The sequence below is a fragment of the Ipomoea triloba genome, chromosome 4, assembly GCF_003576645.1.
Source record: "Ipomoea triloba cultivar NCNSP0323 chromosome 4, ASM357664v1".
Taxonomy (NCBI): domain Eukaryota; kingdom Viridiplantae; phylum Streptophyta; class Magnoliopsida; order Solanales; family Convolvulaceae; genus Ipomoea; species Ipomoea triloba.
This window is the reverse complement of record NC_044919.1, coordinates 363,878-379,890: the sequence shown is the minus strand read 5'-3', so window position 1 is coordinate 379,890 and position 16,013 is coordinate 363,878. Positions and strand designations below refer to the sequence as shown.

The following is a 16,013-nucleotide window of genomic DNA, read 5'->3' as shown; positions in this document are numbered from 1 at the left end:
CAGTTAGTATTTTAGCATTTATAATTGATTATGTGTAATGAAAATGTCCGTTTAAGATGATCACTTGCATTAGATTGACTTGGACATGTTAACTTATGCCTGTCAGGTTGTCAATGTAGTTCACTATGAGCCATGAGGGTTAATAGGTTGTTTTAATTGTGTGATTGACTTGTTGTATGCGTTGATTACTCGTCTATTTTCGATAACATATGATCTCACACATGAATCAAGTATAAATAAGATCAAGTTATTCTAAAAAAAAAAAAAATCAAATTAACATACATAACCATCTCTAAACAATAACTCTAGATCTCAACGCTCGCTAATTTATTTTATACTATTGAGTAAATGCATTGACAATAAAATAAATATATTTTATTTGTTTCAAATAAAACATATTACTCTCCATAAACTTCAAAACCCCATCATATGACTCTATCACCATTAGTTAAACTCTCCAAACCCTCCGAATTTCCATTTTCATCAGTGATCAGTCGTCATTCGCCCTGATTATCACCCCCAGTTCAGTGGTGACATACATTAAAGATCTCATTTTGAGACAAGTTCAGTTCTGGAGGATTTGAACACAATATGCAGACATGAAGATATAAAGAAGTTTAGGAAACAAAGGTCACTTGTCAGGATGGCCGAGTGGTCTAAGGCGCCAGACTCAAGTTCTGGTCTTCGTGAGAAGGCGTGGGTTCAAATCCCACTTCTGACAATAATAACATTTTTTGGAACAAGTTTGAATTTTACAGGCCCAAGGCCCAACAGATGCATGCAACCTTATCCTATCAAGGCCCAAGGAACTAGTTGGCTTACCATTTCATATATTTGCTATTATCCGAACCATTTGTAGTACAAGAATTTCACTTTCATCTGTCAAATTGTCAAAACAGAGATTTCCACGTTAATCAATCTATAATGATAGTTTCGTGAACAAAATCTTATCCAACCGGCCATTCATTTCCCTCCCTCCGCATCTTTTCCGATAAGATTGTTGAATTTTCGTTTCCTTACCAACCAAGCAACAACCTCAGTCCTCGTTCCTCGAGTTTACGCTCTCAAATGTCTTCATCTTCGATCGCACAAAGCTCCGGAATGTTACCCACCGGTTTCTCACACTCCTGATCGCCGGAAAATTCGAAATCTGACGCCTGACGGCACCAAATGGCCGTTCTGTTACCGTCGTCGGACGTCTCCTTGTTCTCCGCCGGCCGCCGTCCCGCGGGGATCTTTTCAAAACTCAGAAATTTTCACAAAGTCGCAATTACTAACAACGGGAAGGAAATTGTCGGGGCTAAGATTTCTTCGAGTGTTAAGGATATGGAGGAGGCTGCTCGAGATCTGAGTTTAGGGTTTAATTTGGGGCTGTGCGACAGTTTCTCAGCAGCTATGGCGGAGCCTGCCACGGCATTTCCTTCGATAAAGCCCAGCAAAGAGGAAGAGCAGAAGCAGGATTACTATCTCAACATGGGCTACGCTATTCGAACTATCCGAGAGGACTTTCCGGCATTGTTCTACCGGGAGCTAAGCTTTGATATATACAGGTTCGGGTTTTGAACTTATACAGTATATGATTTCATTATTATTGTGGTTAACTTAATGCTATGGTAGTTACATAATTGGAAAGTTGGAATCTTTTTGCAGTAAAACAAAACTGGAAAGAATGAATCTTTTCTCAGTATTGCATCGGAAAATAAGAAATTTTTCAGTTAGATCACAAAACAGGTTTACCCAGTGTAAAAAATAAGAATTTTTTCAGTTAGGGTCACAAAGCAGGTTCACCCAGTGCAGAAACGGGTAGTAAAAAATAATATTTTTTCAGTTAGGGAAAAATAATCATTTTTTCAGTTAGGGTCACAAAGCAGGTTTACACAAAAGGGTAGTAAAAAGTAAGAACTTTTTTAAAGAATAAAACTGATCAAGATGGTTTGTTCTATATCCGTGTTAGTGTGCTTTCTCAAGTCCAGAAAATGGGTTCAGTTTTTACCTTTTAGCTTATTGATCTAGTTTCTTGCTTCGTACTCCTTCTTAGTTGGTACCTAGATGGCTATATGTTACATACCTTGACCTTGTGATGTTGTGAGGGATGCGTCATAAGTCATATGGGAATTCGGGGATATAAAATGTATGAGCTAGTTTTGTGTTGTGTTAAGGAGCACAAAGTCGTTTCTTTAGTCCTTAGCATTCAAGAATGGTGATGTGAGATGTTCCAGTTATGATCAGCAATGATATGGATTAAGATGGAAGGATTTGATGCATCTTGTGTTTGTTATTTCTCTTTTCTTTTTACTTGCAATTCCTGTGAGACTTCAGTTTGTTGTGGTTGCTCGTCGTGTCAGTTGTATGTATGTATGTAACGTATGCAATTCTTGATGGTTTCATTTTACACTCTGCAGGGATGATATTGTCTTCAAAGATCCAATGAACACTTTTGTGGGCATTGAGAACTATAAATCAATCTTCTGGGCATTACGGTTCCATGGCAGGATGTTCTTCAGGGCATTGTGGATAGATATTGTTAGTGTGTGGCAGCCAGTGGATAGCATGATAATGGTCCGTTGGACTGTTCATGGCATCCCTCGTGTGCCTTGGGAGAGCCGGGGTCGATTTGATGGCACTTCAGAATACAAACTTGATAAGACCGGGAAGATTTACGAGCACAAGGTCCATAATATTGCTCTGAATGCACCTCCAAAGTTTTCTGTGGTCGCGATAGAAGAAATGATTCAATACATTAGCTGCCCTTCGATGCCAAAGCCGACTTCCTTTGAGTCCTCCACGTGTTCCCCAAGTTTTATCACAGACAAAACTGTCTCCAACAGCACATAATTGTTTGCTGTAATCTGTCTTTCTACTGTAAATACCTTTGGAGAAATCCCTGTTACTCTTTTGCTGTCAGCTTGAGTCTAAATCCACTCAGGCATCTGTAAAATTTTGTATAGTATAGCTTTCTTTGCATATTGCTACTTCAAATCTCTAAACTTGTAATGCCATGTTTGTTTTCTTGGTTGGATTTTAGACCCTTTGCGAAAATTATGTTGATTGGCTTAACTTGACTTATTGATATCCAAAAATAGATAATCCCCGGATCATACCCGCAGAGTTTGACTCTCCTCTCGAGTTCTTGGCCCCGGCCAAGAACTTGGAGCATGTACATTTGTTTACCAACCGCTTCGAATGATAGGTTAAGAAAAATAATTTGTGCATATAACATTTGTTGTCGCTTTCACTTGCTCTTGACTCCAACAAGAATCACTGGGAATCTGGGATTGCTTCTTCAGTGACACCATTTCCTGTCCCTATTTTATCATTAAATTTCTCCGACCACGTACCACCGCTTATACCTTACTTGGTACCTAATCCAACCAGAACGATGATCATACTTCAGAATCTTTGCTATTTGTCCAATTGTCCTTTTGCCAGAATTCTTGCTTTTTTGGAGAAATGGCGCTGGAGCAAACTGAGCCAGAGAGTCCTGCGACGATGCACAACGAAACGGAGCAAAACAAAAGTTTCATCAAGGCCTTACAGGTTTGAATTTGTATTTTTTTTAAATTTTTTTTAATGGTATTTGATTTTGGACTAACGTTGTATTAGTGCCTGTTTTAGGAACTCAAGAACTTGAGGCTGCAGCTTTACTCTGCTGCAGAATATTGCGAGAAATCATATCAATGCTGCAAGCAGCAACAGATGTAATAAGGCCAAAGAACCAATCTTTGATAGGATTGAACGTTGATAAAATGTCATTCTTAATCTGGGTTTTTGTCTCGTTTATGTTATAGGGTCATAGACAACCTAAAAGATTACGCTGTGCGAGCTCTTGTGAATGCAGTGGATCACCTAGGCACTGTTTCTTACAAATTGACAGACATCCTTGAACAGCAAAGCTTAGATGTTTCAACGATGGAGTTGAAGGTTTCATGTTTGGATCAGAGAGTTCTTACATGCCAAACATATACTGACCATGAAGGTCTCAGACAACAGCAACTGCTAGCAACCATTCCCAGGCTTCACAAACATTATACTTTACCTGGTATGGGCACAAGTACTCGAGATCAGAAGTTATTTTTGATGTATGAATGTATCCTTTCTGGTAATTATATTATTTCTCTGCTGCTTATATGCTAGCTCCGGGGATATGTCCTGTCAACAAGAATGTCCAAACTAGCTCGCTTATTCAGAGGAGCCCTCGGCCACATATTCAAACAAGACAGCACCTTTTTGTTTCAGGTATGTTATTTCTTTGCCATGGGATATGATAGTTGTACCACACTGGGCGACAGGATGCTAGACTTGACTCTCTGGCCTTCGCCCAACAATTGTGTAGCCTTTGATATGTGGTGGGTGATGTGACTTTGTTTACATTGTACGTCGTAGGGGCACCTGCTGCCAAAACGCTTTCATGGCATCTATCATCGGGAGCCAAACCGAAACTGAAGAAGGCTTCAGTGAGGTTAGTCGCGCTGTTAAGTGAAATAGGATTATGCTTTTCTGGAGTCTTTTAGTGATAAAAATGTTGATGGGTTTGCAGTGATGAGACTGGAAAGAGTTCTGGAAGAACATCCGGTGTGTTCAGTGCATTTTTGTATATGAAAATTCTACATTTTTAGCAGATCATAAGGTTTTATCTCAAGAAACATGTTGTCTGCAGATGCTGACAAGAGCATCAAGGCAAAATCCCCAGCCCGTCCTCTGGCACTGCGTGCAGGTCCCGCATCAAGTGTAGCAATGCGAACCCTTGGAATTACACGTCGGGTAATGTTAAAACCATATAAGTCTTAAAACTTTTAGTTGAGACATAACACATCATTCAATTTTCATTTGCAGGATGCCTTAGGGGGCTATAAACCTATGACCCCATGTCGAATACCTGGTATCACACAGCGAAAGACAACGCGAGCTCCCATTCGCAGCAAGAGTGCTATTTCAGCATTCTTTGTTAAGCAGAAGACAAGAAAACTGAAAACCAGAGTGAAGGAAGATAATCCTCGAAATCCCAGAATGCAACAAGGTTTCCTCAATCTCTTGACTTGGTCGAACAGACACTAATTCATCAATCTATAGCCTGTTTTTGTCTCACTTCATGTCATTCTTTCCTTTGTTTGCAGAAAAGTAAGAAGATGCAGAAAAAAACTGTATATATGCCAAGTAGCAATATATGATGCTAATTGCTAGCTTAAAACCAACAACTGAAAAAAAAACAACTGTGCAAACAGATTTGCCTAGCTTTCTACTCAAGTGTGATGTATACATATAATTTAGGCAAAGTGAATATACTGTATTTACAAAGTAATATTGAAGGTTACATATCATGTAATTAATAAATTAATAATATTACTAGTTTTGTATAATGGTATTAGTGCATACATCCACAATATCATGTTATATTCATCATATTTATATGTAATGGTATTCGTATCGTATTGCATATAATTATCTATCAGCTAATTTACCAAATTTTTCTACAGTCAATATTATTAACTAATGAAATGATACCTACTAACCCAATAAACTGTCAGCTATCAACTAACAGCTTTTATAAGTTCATTGAATGTTTTTTAAAATTATTGTTTGGAAAAAAAATGCACGTGAACTAGCCGACATTCGTAAGATATTGGGCCTGTGTTGAAAGCGGCCCAAAAAGCTGTAGAGCAGATCCAGATCGTCGTCATCTTCATCCAGCAATCACCATTACTCTAGCGATTCACAGAAATTCCCTCCATTCCCCACACACTCTTTCTGTGTCTCTGCACAGATCTGAGTTAGTCAAATTGAGATCTTTTCTCTCAATAAATAAATGCATATACATACATATATACATACACATATATTCACTGGGAATTGAAGCTAAGTAACAAACAAGCATAATGTCCTCATTTTTACACCAGAGGGCAATTCAGAACTCCCTCAGAAATCAATACGGATTATCCCTTAGATCTTCGCAAGATTACCAGAAACATACATCGTTTCTGTTCAACCGGACCTCCTTAGTTCTTCTCCTCACTATTCTCGTGATCGTCGGAGTTCTCTTCCCATGGGCTCAAATCCCTAGTATCGGGCTTTTCCAGATCGGTTCCAGCTCGAAGATCTCGCAATCCAAGTGGCGGGAGTACACGTTGGCGCAGGCGGCGGCCCACGTGTCGCGTAATGGGACTCTGATAGTCTGCGCTGTGAGTGAGCCTTACTTGCCCTTCTTGAACAACTGGCTGATTAGCATTGCCAGGCAAAAGCAGCACGAGAAGGTGCTGGTGATTGCTGAGGACTATGGGACTTTGTATAAGGTGAATGAGAGGTGGCCTGGCCATGCTGTTCTGGTGCCTCCAGTTGTAGAGTCTCAGAATGCTCACAAGTTTGGGTCTCAGGTAAGAAAAATGCATTTTTGATGTTGTTTTTGGATTTGTAAGCAATCTGGAGCTGTAATTTTTGGGTTATGGTGTCTATGTTGCTCTATTTGGTTGTTTAGTTATTATTATTCCTTTGCAGTATTTGACTTAGGTATTGCAATTTGCAAAATCTTTCATTGATTGAAATCTAGTTCTTTTGCTAAGTATGATTTCAGTAAAGCTTTCTGCCAAGAATGTGGATGAGGTTTAGATTACAGTTGCAGGATCTGTCAACTAGTGGAGGGTAGTAGCATATAACTGTCTATAACTGGTGATGAGTGATTGAAAGCTTTAGCTGTATTATTGTCCTTTAGGAATGAACTCAAATGATGATAGATGAGGCATAATTGTTAGTTGTCCTCTGTCCCTTTGAATGCATGTTTGTGTTGAAATGATCTATCTTCTTTGTAGCTTAATTGATTCTACATGGAAGTAAAGATATTATTTCGGTTTTACAGGGCTTCTTCAATTTTACTTCCAGAAGGCCTCGCCATCTTCTGCAAATTTTGGAGCTTGGTTATAACGTGATGTATAATGATGTGGATATGGTATGGTTAGCAGATCCATTTCCTTACTTGAAAGGGGAGCATGATGTGTACTTCATGGATGACATGACTGCAGTAAGTCTGCTTTAATTGCACTAGTTTTGCATTATGCACTTCTTGTTTTGCAGCATGTATATTATTTTGCTTGGTAGTCGTCTACAGAATTTTAAAGTGAATTGCAAACTTTAACATCAAAACTAGAGGATTTTGCAGTCTAACATGAACAGTTCAAAATAGCATGACGAAGAGTTAAATTGAAAATTTGAATATGATTTAATATATTTTTAAAAATTTTCTCTTTGAATTTCACCAGTGGAGGTGGAAGGGAGGTTATCTTGTTGTAAACAGGTCGATATAATTAATTTCAGTTCTGCTTTTTGTTATAATCCTTTCCTACTTCAACTGTTTGTGATGAAAATTTGGCCCTTTTTTTTTTTCCTTTATTCTGGAACTACCAGGTGAAACCTCTGAATCACTCTCACGATTTGCCACCTCCAGGGAAAAAAGGCCGAACTTACATATGTAGCTGCATGATTTATATGCGACCCACAAATGGAGCAAAATTAGTGATGAAGACGTGGATTGAAGAACTATCGGCTCAACCATGGTCCAAGGCAAAGAAAGCTAATGATCAGCCTGCTTTTAACTGGGCACTAAACAAAACTGCTGGACAGGTGTGTGCTTTTCTATTGATCTGTTTTCCCAAATTGAAATTTGTGTTTATTTCACTGTAATCTTGAATTGTTGTCAAAAAGTTAGTTCAAATGGTCCTATGTCGTGCCTTAAAAGTTTGAATGCCTAGTGTGGTCTTTAGTCATTGTGATTTTAGGCATATCTTTAGTGTGGTATTTTCCCTGTTGGTACTATCCCATGCCCATATAAAGAACACACACAATGATCTATTTAAGACTTTGCTCTTTTTGCAAATGAAATTGTATTTTCCTTTTCCGGTTTGAATATCAAGAACGGAAGTGGAGTTGAATTTGAATACGTATGAAATCATTGCAGGTCGACTTGTATCTGCTTCCTCAAGTAGCGTTCCCAACGGGTGGTCTGTACTTCAAGAACCAAACATGGGTGCAAGAGACCAAGGGAATGAATGTCATTATCCACAATAACTATATTACTGGTTTTGAGAAGAAGATAAAGCGTTTCCGTGAATTTGGTCTGTGGTTGGTGGAAGATCATGCTTCTGAGTCCCCTCTTGGCAGATTAGACTAGACCCGATGGCCATTCCATATCTGGACATGAAACCTCACATTGTAATCTCTTCTCGTCAAGCAAAAACGCGATTTTGTGGTAAAAGATTTGTAATTCCAGCTGCAGCTCACTTGTTGCTAGGAAACTCTTGAATTCTAGATGATTATATATAAATATATGTAGTTGCAACAACAGCTCCCACCCAGATTTGCCCTGAGCTGGAATTTTCTGACATGTAGAGAAGCTGTGAAGCACTCAAGCGCCTGTTACTCCTTGATTTATTGTGTATTTCTACCATCCAAAAATGTAGTTTTCAAACTGGTTCAAATAATTTATTTATTTTTATTATTTAGAAGCATTTGTTTTTAAGGGTTCCATGTAATATTTTTTTTAGACGCATCAAGAGAATTGATAATGAATAGTCATAAGTTATTGGCAAATTATTTATGGTCCATAATGATAAGTGTTTATTTTTAATATATGAAAAATTCATTAAATTTTATGTCAGTGGTCATTGGTATAACATCAATAAATGATTGTAAGTTATTATCATCATACTAACGTGCAACAATGTTTAAAAACTGATTAACCGTTAAGTCATTGTGATTAAAAAAAAAATGTGAGTGGCTGTGTACTTTGTTCTTTAAGAGAGATCGAGAGTTTAATTTGACCAATATTTTATACTTTATTCATTAATTGGACCAACCGTGCCTTCTACAGATAGGGGCTCAAGTGAACTAATTAAAAAAAAAAAAGTAACCAAGGAAATGTGACAGGATAATTGGGTACCCGACCTGGAACCATTGACAAGACCCGAAACATTGTGATGACCAAGACAGTTGCCGTTCAAACTACTCAAGACACTTCACTCCTCAGCATCAATGCGCAACGGTCCAATTCCTCAGCATTGATGGCCAACGTTCAGCTCCTCGCATTCAACACCTCAGGTATTGATGTCCAACGTTCAACTCCTCATCAATGCTCCGTTACTGAGCTTAAGGGAATAAAAAGACTCACAACCACATAGTGAGGGACGACACTTGAACTTAGACAATAGATACTGAACTCACTTGTACACTGAGCACTACGCTCAACACTGTATTCAAATATTCAAATACTCAAATAAAATATCCGGTAACACATTATTACCGTCATTGGTGCTCTCGTTGAGAGCCGAGATCAGATCTCAGGCAAACTTCACAAAATCACAAACCACTTAGTTCATCTCATCCTGATCAATGGCACAATCTGGATCCAGCAGCTCGCATACTCCTCGTCAGGTGAACAAGGGTCACCCCTCGGGTGTTCTTCGTGAACGCTGCTCCCATCCAAGCCACGGACCTCCAAGCAGTGGTGCACGTCATTCAACAGGCGGCGGCGACGATGGCCCTGCTAGTAGCAGGGATGCGAGGTCAGGCCTCACCACTGCTACCGCCTCCTCCAGAGGTGGAGGTACAATCTCAAGCTCAATTGCCCCAACGTTTGTATCATGGTGCAACTCGTCGGCCGACTGTTTCTATGCCCGTCATGGGACGGTGGGGTGAAAAGGCTACTATCCAGCGAAAGTTGTGGGCACAACCGAAAACCAAAAAGGTCAAGGGTCCACAACAAGGTGAGCAGTTGCATCAGCACCAGATGGAAGTAACGGGTGAGTCTAGGGGGCCAACTCCGTGTCAGCCCATGGCACTTACGCAAACCCCAAACATGCAGAAAGAAGTGGTGGAAAAACTTCAAAAACAGATAGAAGAGCTCGAGAGAAGGGTAGAAGCAAGAGAACATTTACTAGAACCTGAAGTGAGGATGACCGCTCCATTTTCTCCTAGTATAATGGATGCGCCCCTCCCAAGGGATTTTAAGTTGCCCGCCATCAAGGCCTACACTGGGACTTCTGGCGAGCTGTCGTAGGCTCCCAAATTAAACCTTAAAAACGTAGTAGTGAGAGTAAGGATCGTTCCCACGAGGAGTAACTAGTTTGATTTATGAGTTCAAATTAAATAGGGGGGTTCGGTATGAAATTAACATTCAAAATAAGTAAATGAATAAATAAATAAATAAGAACAGAAAAGATGATAATCAAGCCAAAGTTTACTAACGAAATCAAGTGAATTTTCAACACTTGGTCTAAGAAAATATTCACCACCGGATCTTAATTACTGTTCATCGACAACAAGACAAATTCACTTGCATTTGAGCATTCATTGTGGAATTCATTCCTGTTTTTCCTTAGTCATAGGTAATCAAACACAAGCGGTATTAACTACCCCTAACTATCAAATAACACAAGACAAGCGCTTATATTTAACTTGATAGCAGCATTAAAACTAGAAAAACCAACGAAACTAAACAACATAAACACAAGCGGTTATGTTTAATTTAGATTAATACTCTTCCTATGATAAAATTAACACTAGGTCGTGATAAAATTAATCATAGTTGCTACTTAGAAAAGAAAATCAATTATAAGAATTCACTTTCTAATCTAGCTATGAATTGAATCAGATAATTAACTAGCAGGCCTCCTAGTCATTAAATGAAACAACCTAAGAAAATAATACAGAAGAATATTAAATACTCATTGCAGATAAATTAAAATAGAATTTTGTCTCTCAGTATAGAGAACCGGGGTTCACATAATCTTGACCAAGTTTAAGAATTAGCCTCGCAGGGCCATGAACCAGAAAACTTAACAAGAAAAGAAAATATTGTAAACTGTAGAAAAATATAAATTAAAGCAGATAGTCTGATTCCCTCAATTACAGAAAATCACTACTATTTATATACTCCTAATCCCAACAAAAAACTCTTAAATTGAGGAAAATAATTAATCTAAAAATTAATATGAACCTCTCAAAATTAGACCCAAATGGTGAAATTTTCTTTGCCATCCAATTCCCTACTTTCATTGTTGACCGATGCTCCTCCAAGCTTGGCCGTCAAAATCTGCGCTGAAGTTGTCGACAAAGTCTTCTCCGGTCCGTCTTTCGTACGTACGTAGCTGCGCAGGAAACAAATTACAACATTTGAATTCCTTTTAATTTTGTTTACTTAAGATCATTAGGTTATTATATACCTTGGGGTTAATTAATAAAACAAATAAGGAATTGGGCTTTGATGTTATGGACTCAAACTTCAAATAATATCAAATAAAATTAAGAAATTGGGCTAAAGGCTTGTTGAACTCAAAACTTAAATTATTAACTAGATAAAATATTTATTTAACTAATTAATTATTAAACTCTAAAATTAAATAATTATTATATAATTGTAAATAATTATTGCAAAAATATTATAAATATGTACATAAAATAAAGATATAAAATATGTCTATCAAATTCCCCCACACTAAAACGTTTGCTTGTCCTCAAGCAAAAAATATTATTTGCTAAATAATTTAAAATGAAATTCCCAAAACGCATAACACATCAGGAACAACAATCTGAAGCACCCTGCAATTAATAAGTTAGCACCCGAGTTCAATATGGAGAGAACTAAATAAGTAAGCCCTCACAGGAATATCACTCATTACACTCAAGTGTTTGATGGGTATAAATTTCACTCAAGTTCATTCCTATAAAATTGCTCTACCATAGGCTTGCATATCTTCTCAATCACCACTACAAGAGCCATGCATGACACAAATCATAAGGGCTTTTCACAGGTTGTAATGGGGTTAGGGCTAAGGTAGGGAATATTTTAGGAAAGTAGCTCAAAAAGCTTTCAAACTAGAGGAGCAAACAAATACAAGGAATCCAATGCATTCAATTCCCATTCAGAAACACTCTCTTATTGATACTTCAAAACTACTATCATTCTCAAAAACAAATAATTCTTCCTCAATATCACAAGAACTTTCCCATACTCCATTTATTCAATAGTAACTCAAACTCAAAACTAATTGATGATTCTTTCTCATTTTCCCATAAATTTTCAGGGGGAACATTTTTTCACTTCAAACATACATTCCTCATTTTTTCATTCATTTTTCAATCTTTCATACTTTTTTTTTTTTTTTGAAATCATGAATTGCCTTCACTTTTTTTGTTTTTAAAAGGCCAAAAACAAATTGCCAATAAACGAAGAGACAACCTACCTCACTCTCAATCTTATTAACAAAAACAAGTGATCTCCCCCACACTTATTCTTCACAAACCACGTAGATTACATAAGGAATTTAAAATTTGCTCCACTAGTTATTCAGCTGGGTCAAGGCATTAATTTATGGTATAAAAAGCATGTAATGTGGTTCAAATAAAGAAAAGGATGGCCAAAGCTCAAATTGGGTTAACAAAGGAAAATAAATCATAGGGCAAATCGGTTATTTGGCTAGTGAGGCTCAAAATCAAATAATGACCTTAATCACACTTGAATCATGCATGGTCAAGTTCGCTTTAACAGAGAATCAAGGCAAGTTCTAGAGAAACAAAATTATGGAAGAAATCACACAATAGAAAGAAAATAAGACCGAAGTGTCAGTCAATGGCTCAAAGTCTCACAGGTTTATTGCTTACTTAATCTAGCCACTACATATCAAACAAGAAATGCTAACAAACTAATCACAACTAGCCAAACTATCTATTCAATCATGTTATGAATTTCAAGAAAGTAAAATATAATACTTTTTCAAAAATAATAATAATACTAATCTTAATTTGCATAAAATAGCAATAAAATATTTTTTTTAAAAAAATAAAATTTTGACATAACAAAAACAAACAAATATTATCAACATTGTCCCCAATGTTGAATAAAATGCATAGAAGAAATAAAGGGAATTAAATAAGAATAGTGAATAAAAGAAAAAGAATGGAACAAAATCACCTTGGGTTGCCTCCCAAGTAGCGCCTTCGTTTATCGTCGTTGGCTCGACTTATTGCTTAAACAATTCTTTAAATTTCCATCGTCTTTTTGAGAACCTTTGACGATTATTATTATTCAAAGAAATAGTACCTTCCTGCAAATTAGTACTCAAAAATGATTTATTAATTTTTTCATCTTTATTCTCATTAGATGCAATTTCATCGAATTTAACAACCTTCAAAGAATCAACAAAAATTACAAAATTATCATCACTATGAGATTTTATGGTATCATATATATTAAAACTTACAAATTCACCATTAAACTCCATAGTAAGCATCCCACTATGAATATCAATTTTAGTTTTTGCAGTTTTTAAGAATGGTCTTCCTAACAAAATATGAGGAATTTTATTATTATTTTCCATATCAAGCACATAAAAATCAGCAGGAAAAACCAAATTATTAACTTCAACAAGCAAATCCTCAATCACACCCCTAGGATAAGTAGTAGATCCATCAGCTAATTGAATCACTACACCAGTTTTATTTAGGGGTCCAAGATTTAAAGAAGTATAAACAGAATATGGCATGACATTGATAGAAGCTCCTAAATCTAGCATGGCTTTTTCAAGTTTCACACCACTTATCATGCATGGAATAGTAAACATACCTGGATCTTTGCACTTTTCAGGAAGCTTGTTTTGAATCACAGTAGAAACATTCTCTTGGATTTTCACCTCCTCAGTTTTTCCTTCATTTTGTTTCTTTTTTATAGTGCATAACTCTTTCAGAAACTTTGCATAACGAGGTACTTTTTTAATAGAATCTAACAATGAATTATTACCCTCACATTCACGAAATGTCTCATATAAATCATTATTTGACTTTGTTTTCTTTGTTTCTAAAAGAGCTTGAGGAAATGGGGGTACTGGTTTATAATCAGAAAAAGATGAAAACTTACCTTGAGACTTCTCTTTATTGTTGGCAATGTTTCCTACACTTGTTTCATTGTCCAAATCAACATTCTTTTCCAACAACACACTTCTCACACTAATTGCACTTACATTCTCTTTAGGATTAACAACCGTTTGAGATGGTAAGTTTCTAGAGTTTTGTGCCTCCAACCTGTTGATTGCAGTTGCTAGTTGTCCCACCTGTCTTTCCAAATTCTGAATACTAGCCCTTGTTTCTTGAATACTTGACCTTGTCTCTTGTTGGAATTGTTGTGTTTCTTGTTGGAACTGTAAAGTATTAGTAGCAAGAGACTTAACAATATCTTCAAGATTCATACCTGAGTTAGAGCTTTAGGCCGGTTGTTGTCTTGTAGGAAATGATGGTCTATACTGCTGAAAATTAGAACGGTTCTGAACAACCTGGTTCCCTTGTGAGTTTCCATAACTAAGGTTCGGGTGATCCCTCCAACCAGGATTATATGTATTAGAAAATGGATCATACTTACCTTGAGGTTGTCCAGGAAAACCTCCAGCCATGTTGACATGTTCAATAGGTTCTTCTTGAAGAGTTGGGCAAGCATCAGTTTGGTGTCCAACTACCGAGCAAATTCCACAAGCCTTCACAGTTTGCATATTTCCTACAGCCAATTGACGAACAAGAGTAGTTAAACCAGCCACCTGTTGTTCAAGATTGGAAATACTTACCTCATTCACTTGCTTGGACGGTTGGACAAATCTATTGCCAAACTGTTGAGAATTTGCTGCCATGTTTGCAATTAGATTCTTTGCAGCATCCGGTGTCTTATCAACTAAAGCACCTCCACTTGCAGCATCAATCATGCTTCTATCAGTTGGAAAGAGTCCTTCATAAAAGTACTGAATGAGCAATTGTTCAGTGATTTGGTGATGAGGGCAGCTCGCACACAGCTTTTTGAAACGCTCCCAATATTCATACAATGACTCTCCATTGTGTTGCCTTATACCACAGATTTCCTTTCTTATGTTGGCCGCCCTTGACGCTGGAAAGTATTTTTCAAGGAACACCGTCTTCAAGTCATTCCATGTGGTGATGCTCCCGGAAGGTAAGTAATATAGCCAATCCTTTGCTGAATCTTTCAAAGAAAATGGAAATGCTCTCAACTTGATTTGTTCTTCAGTAACCCCCGTGGGTTTCATACTTGAACATACCACATGAAATTCTTTTAAGTGTTTATGAGGATCTTCACCTGCAAGTCCATGAAAAGAAGGCAAAAGATGAATTAACCCAGATTTTAATTCAAATTGTACATTAGCATCTAAAGCAGGAAACGTAATGCATAAAGGCTGTTGATCTAAATTTGGAGCTCCAAGCTCTTTTAAAGTACGATTTTGAGCCATGGGTTTTTCTTCTGAATTAGAATGTGAGGAAGATGGGGAATCAGTAGCCAGTGCACTAAACTCCAATTTCCTCCGAGATTGTTTTCTTAACTTGCGTAGAGTTCTTTCAATTTCTGGATCGTATGGCAATATTTCTCGATTAGCAGATCGAGTTATAGGCATAAAACATGAAAGATATTGCAGCAATTATCGAGTTATAGGCATAAAACATGAAAGATATTGCAGCAATTAGCCAAAGTAATGAAAGCACATAAAATTTATTAATTTCTTTTTTTTTGACAAATGAAGAAAAAGAATAAATGAATAAATAAGCAAACGAATAAACACAAAAATAAACTAGACAAGGTCCTCGGCAACGGCGCCAAAATTTGGCGAGCTGTCGTAGGCTCCCAAATTAAACCTTAAAAACGTAGTAGTGAGAGTAAGGATCGTTCCCACGAGGAGTAACTAGTTTGATTTATGAGTTCAAATTAAATAGGGGGGGTTCGGTATGAAATTAACATTCAAAATAAGTAAATGAATAAATAAATAAATAAGAACAGAAAAGATGATAATCAAGCCAAAGTTTACTAACGAAATCAAGTGAATTTTCAACACTTGGTCTAAGAAAATATTCACCACCGGATCTTAATTACTGTTCATCGACAACAAGACAAATTCACTTGCATTTGAGCATTCATTGTGGAATTCATTCCTGTTTTTCCTTAGTCATAGGTAATCAAACACAAGCGGTATTAACTACCCCTAACT

The 16,013-nt window shown here is 37.1% G+C and overlaps 4 protein-coding genes and 2 non-coding genes across 7 annotated transcripts; 5 read left to right on the top strand and 1 right to left on the bottom strand.

The window, feature by feature from the left end:
- Positions 1 to 637: 637 nt before the first annotated feature.
- Positions 638 to 721, top strand: TRNAL-CAA. Its single transcript has one exon. It is a non-coding gene; the product is annotated as a tRNA-Leu (tRNA).
- Positions 722 to 889: 168 nt separating this feature from the next.
- On the top strand, positions 890 to 3,019 carry LOC116016903. Its single transcript, XM_031257351.1, has 2 exons — positions 890 to 1,550; positions 2,403 to 3,019. Exons 1-2 carry the CDS (start codon positions 1,171 to 1,173, stop codon positions 2,833 to 2,835), a joined length of 813 nt encoding a protein of 270 aa, XP_031113211.1. The 5' UTR covers positions 890 to 1,170; the 3' UTR covers positions 2,836 to 3,019.
- Positions 3,020 to 3,156: 137 nt separating this feature from the next.
- LOC116016901 (protein ABIL1-like) lies at positions 3,157 to 5,357 on the top strand. Of its 2 annotated transcripts, XM_031257349.1 has the most exons (9): positions 3,157 to 3,537; positions 3,616 to 3,698; positions 3,789 to 4,039; positions 4,135 to 4,236; positions 4,384 to 4,459; positions 4,538 to 4,572; positions 4,658 to 4,761; positions 4,834 to 5,017; positions 5,115 to 5,357. In XM_031257349.1, the coding sequence occupies exons 1-9, from the start codon at positions 3,451 to 3,453 to the stop codon at positions 5,120 to 5,122; spliced, it is 930 nt and encodes a 309-aa protein (XP_031113209.1). In that variant the 5' UTR covers positions 3,157 to 3,450; the 3' UTR covers positions 5,123 to 5,357. The 2 variants fall into 2 exon arrangements, with proteins under 2 accessions (XP_031113209.1, XP_031113210.1); XM_031257350.1 differs by lacking the exon at positions 5,115 to 5,357 and having other exon boundaries at positions 4,658 to 4,756; positions 4,834 to 4,960.
- Positions 5,358 to 5,686: 329 nt separating this feature from the next.
- On the top strand, positions 5,687 to 8,577 carry LOC116014747 (UDP-D-xylose:L-fucose alpha-1,3-D-xylosyltransferase MGP4-like). Its single transcript, XM_031254694.1, has 4 exons — positions 5,687 to 6,368; positions 6,848 to 7,009; positions 7,393 to 7,608; positions 7,943 to 8,577. The coding sequence occupies exons 1-4, from the start codon at positions 5,874 to 5,876 to the stop codon at positions 8,153 to 8,155; spliced, it is 1,086 nt and encodes a 361-aa protein (XP_031110554.1). The 5' UTR covers positions 5,687 to 5,873; the 3' UTR covers positions 8,156 to 8,577.
- Positions 8,578 to 11,686: 3,109 nt separating this feature from the next.
- On the bottom strand, positions 11,687 to 15,425 carry LOC116017489. Its single transcript, XM_031258086.1, has 4 exons — positions 14,393 to 15,425; positions 13,242 to 14,224; positions 13,082 to 13,166; positions 11,687 to 11,748 (listed from the first exon to the last, which is right to left on the bottom strand). Exons 1-4 carry the CDS (start codon positions 15,423 to 15,425, stop codon positions 11,687 to 11,689), a joined length of 2,163 nt encoding a protein of 720 aa, XP_031113946.1.
- LOC116018027 lies at positions 14,785 to 14,891 on the top strand. The gene has a single exon (XR_004098062.1). It is a non-coding gene; the product is annotated as a small nucleolar RNA R71 (small nucleolar RNA).
- Positions 15,426 to 16,013: the final 588 nt, after the last annotated feature.

Bases quoted from the DNA above. Each gene is read 5' to 3' on its own strand.
- LOC116016901 (XM_031257349.1), top strand. From the start codon at position 3,451: ATGGCGCTGGAGCAAACTGAGCCAGAGAGTCCTGCGACGATGCACAAC. The intron at 4,237-4,383 runs GTATGTTATTTC...TGTACGTCGTAG, and splicing joins ACAGCACCTTTTTGTTTCAG to GGGCACCTGCTGCCAAAACG. The intron at 4,573-4,657 runs GTGTGTTCAGTG...TGTTGTCTGCAG, and splicing joins GAGTTCTGGAAGAACATCCG to ATGCTGACAAGAGCATCAAG.
- LOC116017489 (XM_031258086.1), bottom strand. From the start codon at position 15,425: ATGCCTATAACTCGATCTGCTAATCGAGAAATATTGCCATACGATCCA. The intron at 14,225-14,392 runs GTAAGTATGATC...GCTCTAACTCAG, and splicing joins TTTTCCTGGACAACCTCAAG to GTATGAATCTTGAAGATATT. The intron at 13,167-13,241 runs GTAAGTTTTAAT...GATTCTTTGAAG, and splicing joins TGGAGTTTAATGGTGAATTT to GTTGTTAAATTCGATGAAAT.
- LOC116016903 (XM_031257351.1), top strand. From the start codon at position 1,171: ATGGCCGTTCTGTTACCGTCGTCGGACGTCTCCTTGTTCTCCGCCGGC. The intron at 1,551-2,402 runs GTTCGGGTTTTG...TACACTCTGCAG, and splicing joins CTAAGCTTTGATATATACAG to GGATGATATTGTCTTCAAAG.
- LOC116014747 (XM_031254694.1), top strand. From the start codon at position 5,874: ATGTCCTCATTTTTACACCAGAGGGCAATTCAGAACTCCCTCAGAAAT. The intron at 6,369-6,847 runs GTAAGAAAAATG...TCGGTTTTACAG, and splicing joins CTCACAAGTTTGGGTCTCAG to GGCTTCTTCAATTTTACTTC. The intron at 7,010-7,392 runs GTAAGTCTGCTT...TGGAACTACCAG, and splicing joins TCATGGATGACATGACTGCA to GTGAAACCTCTGAATCACTC.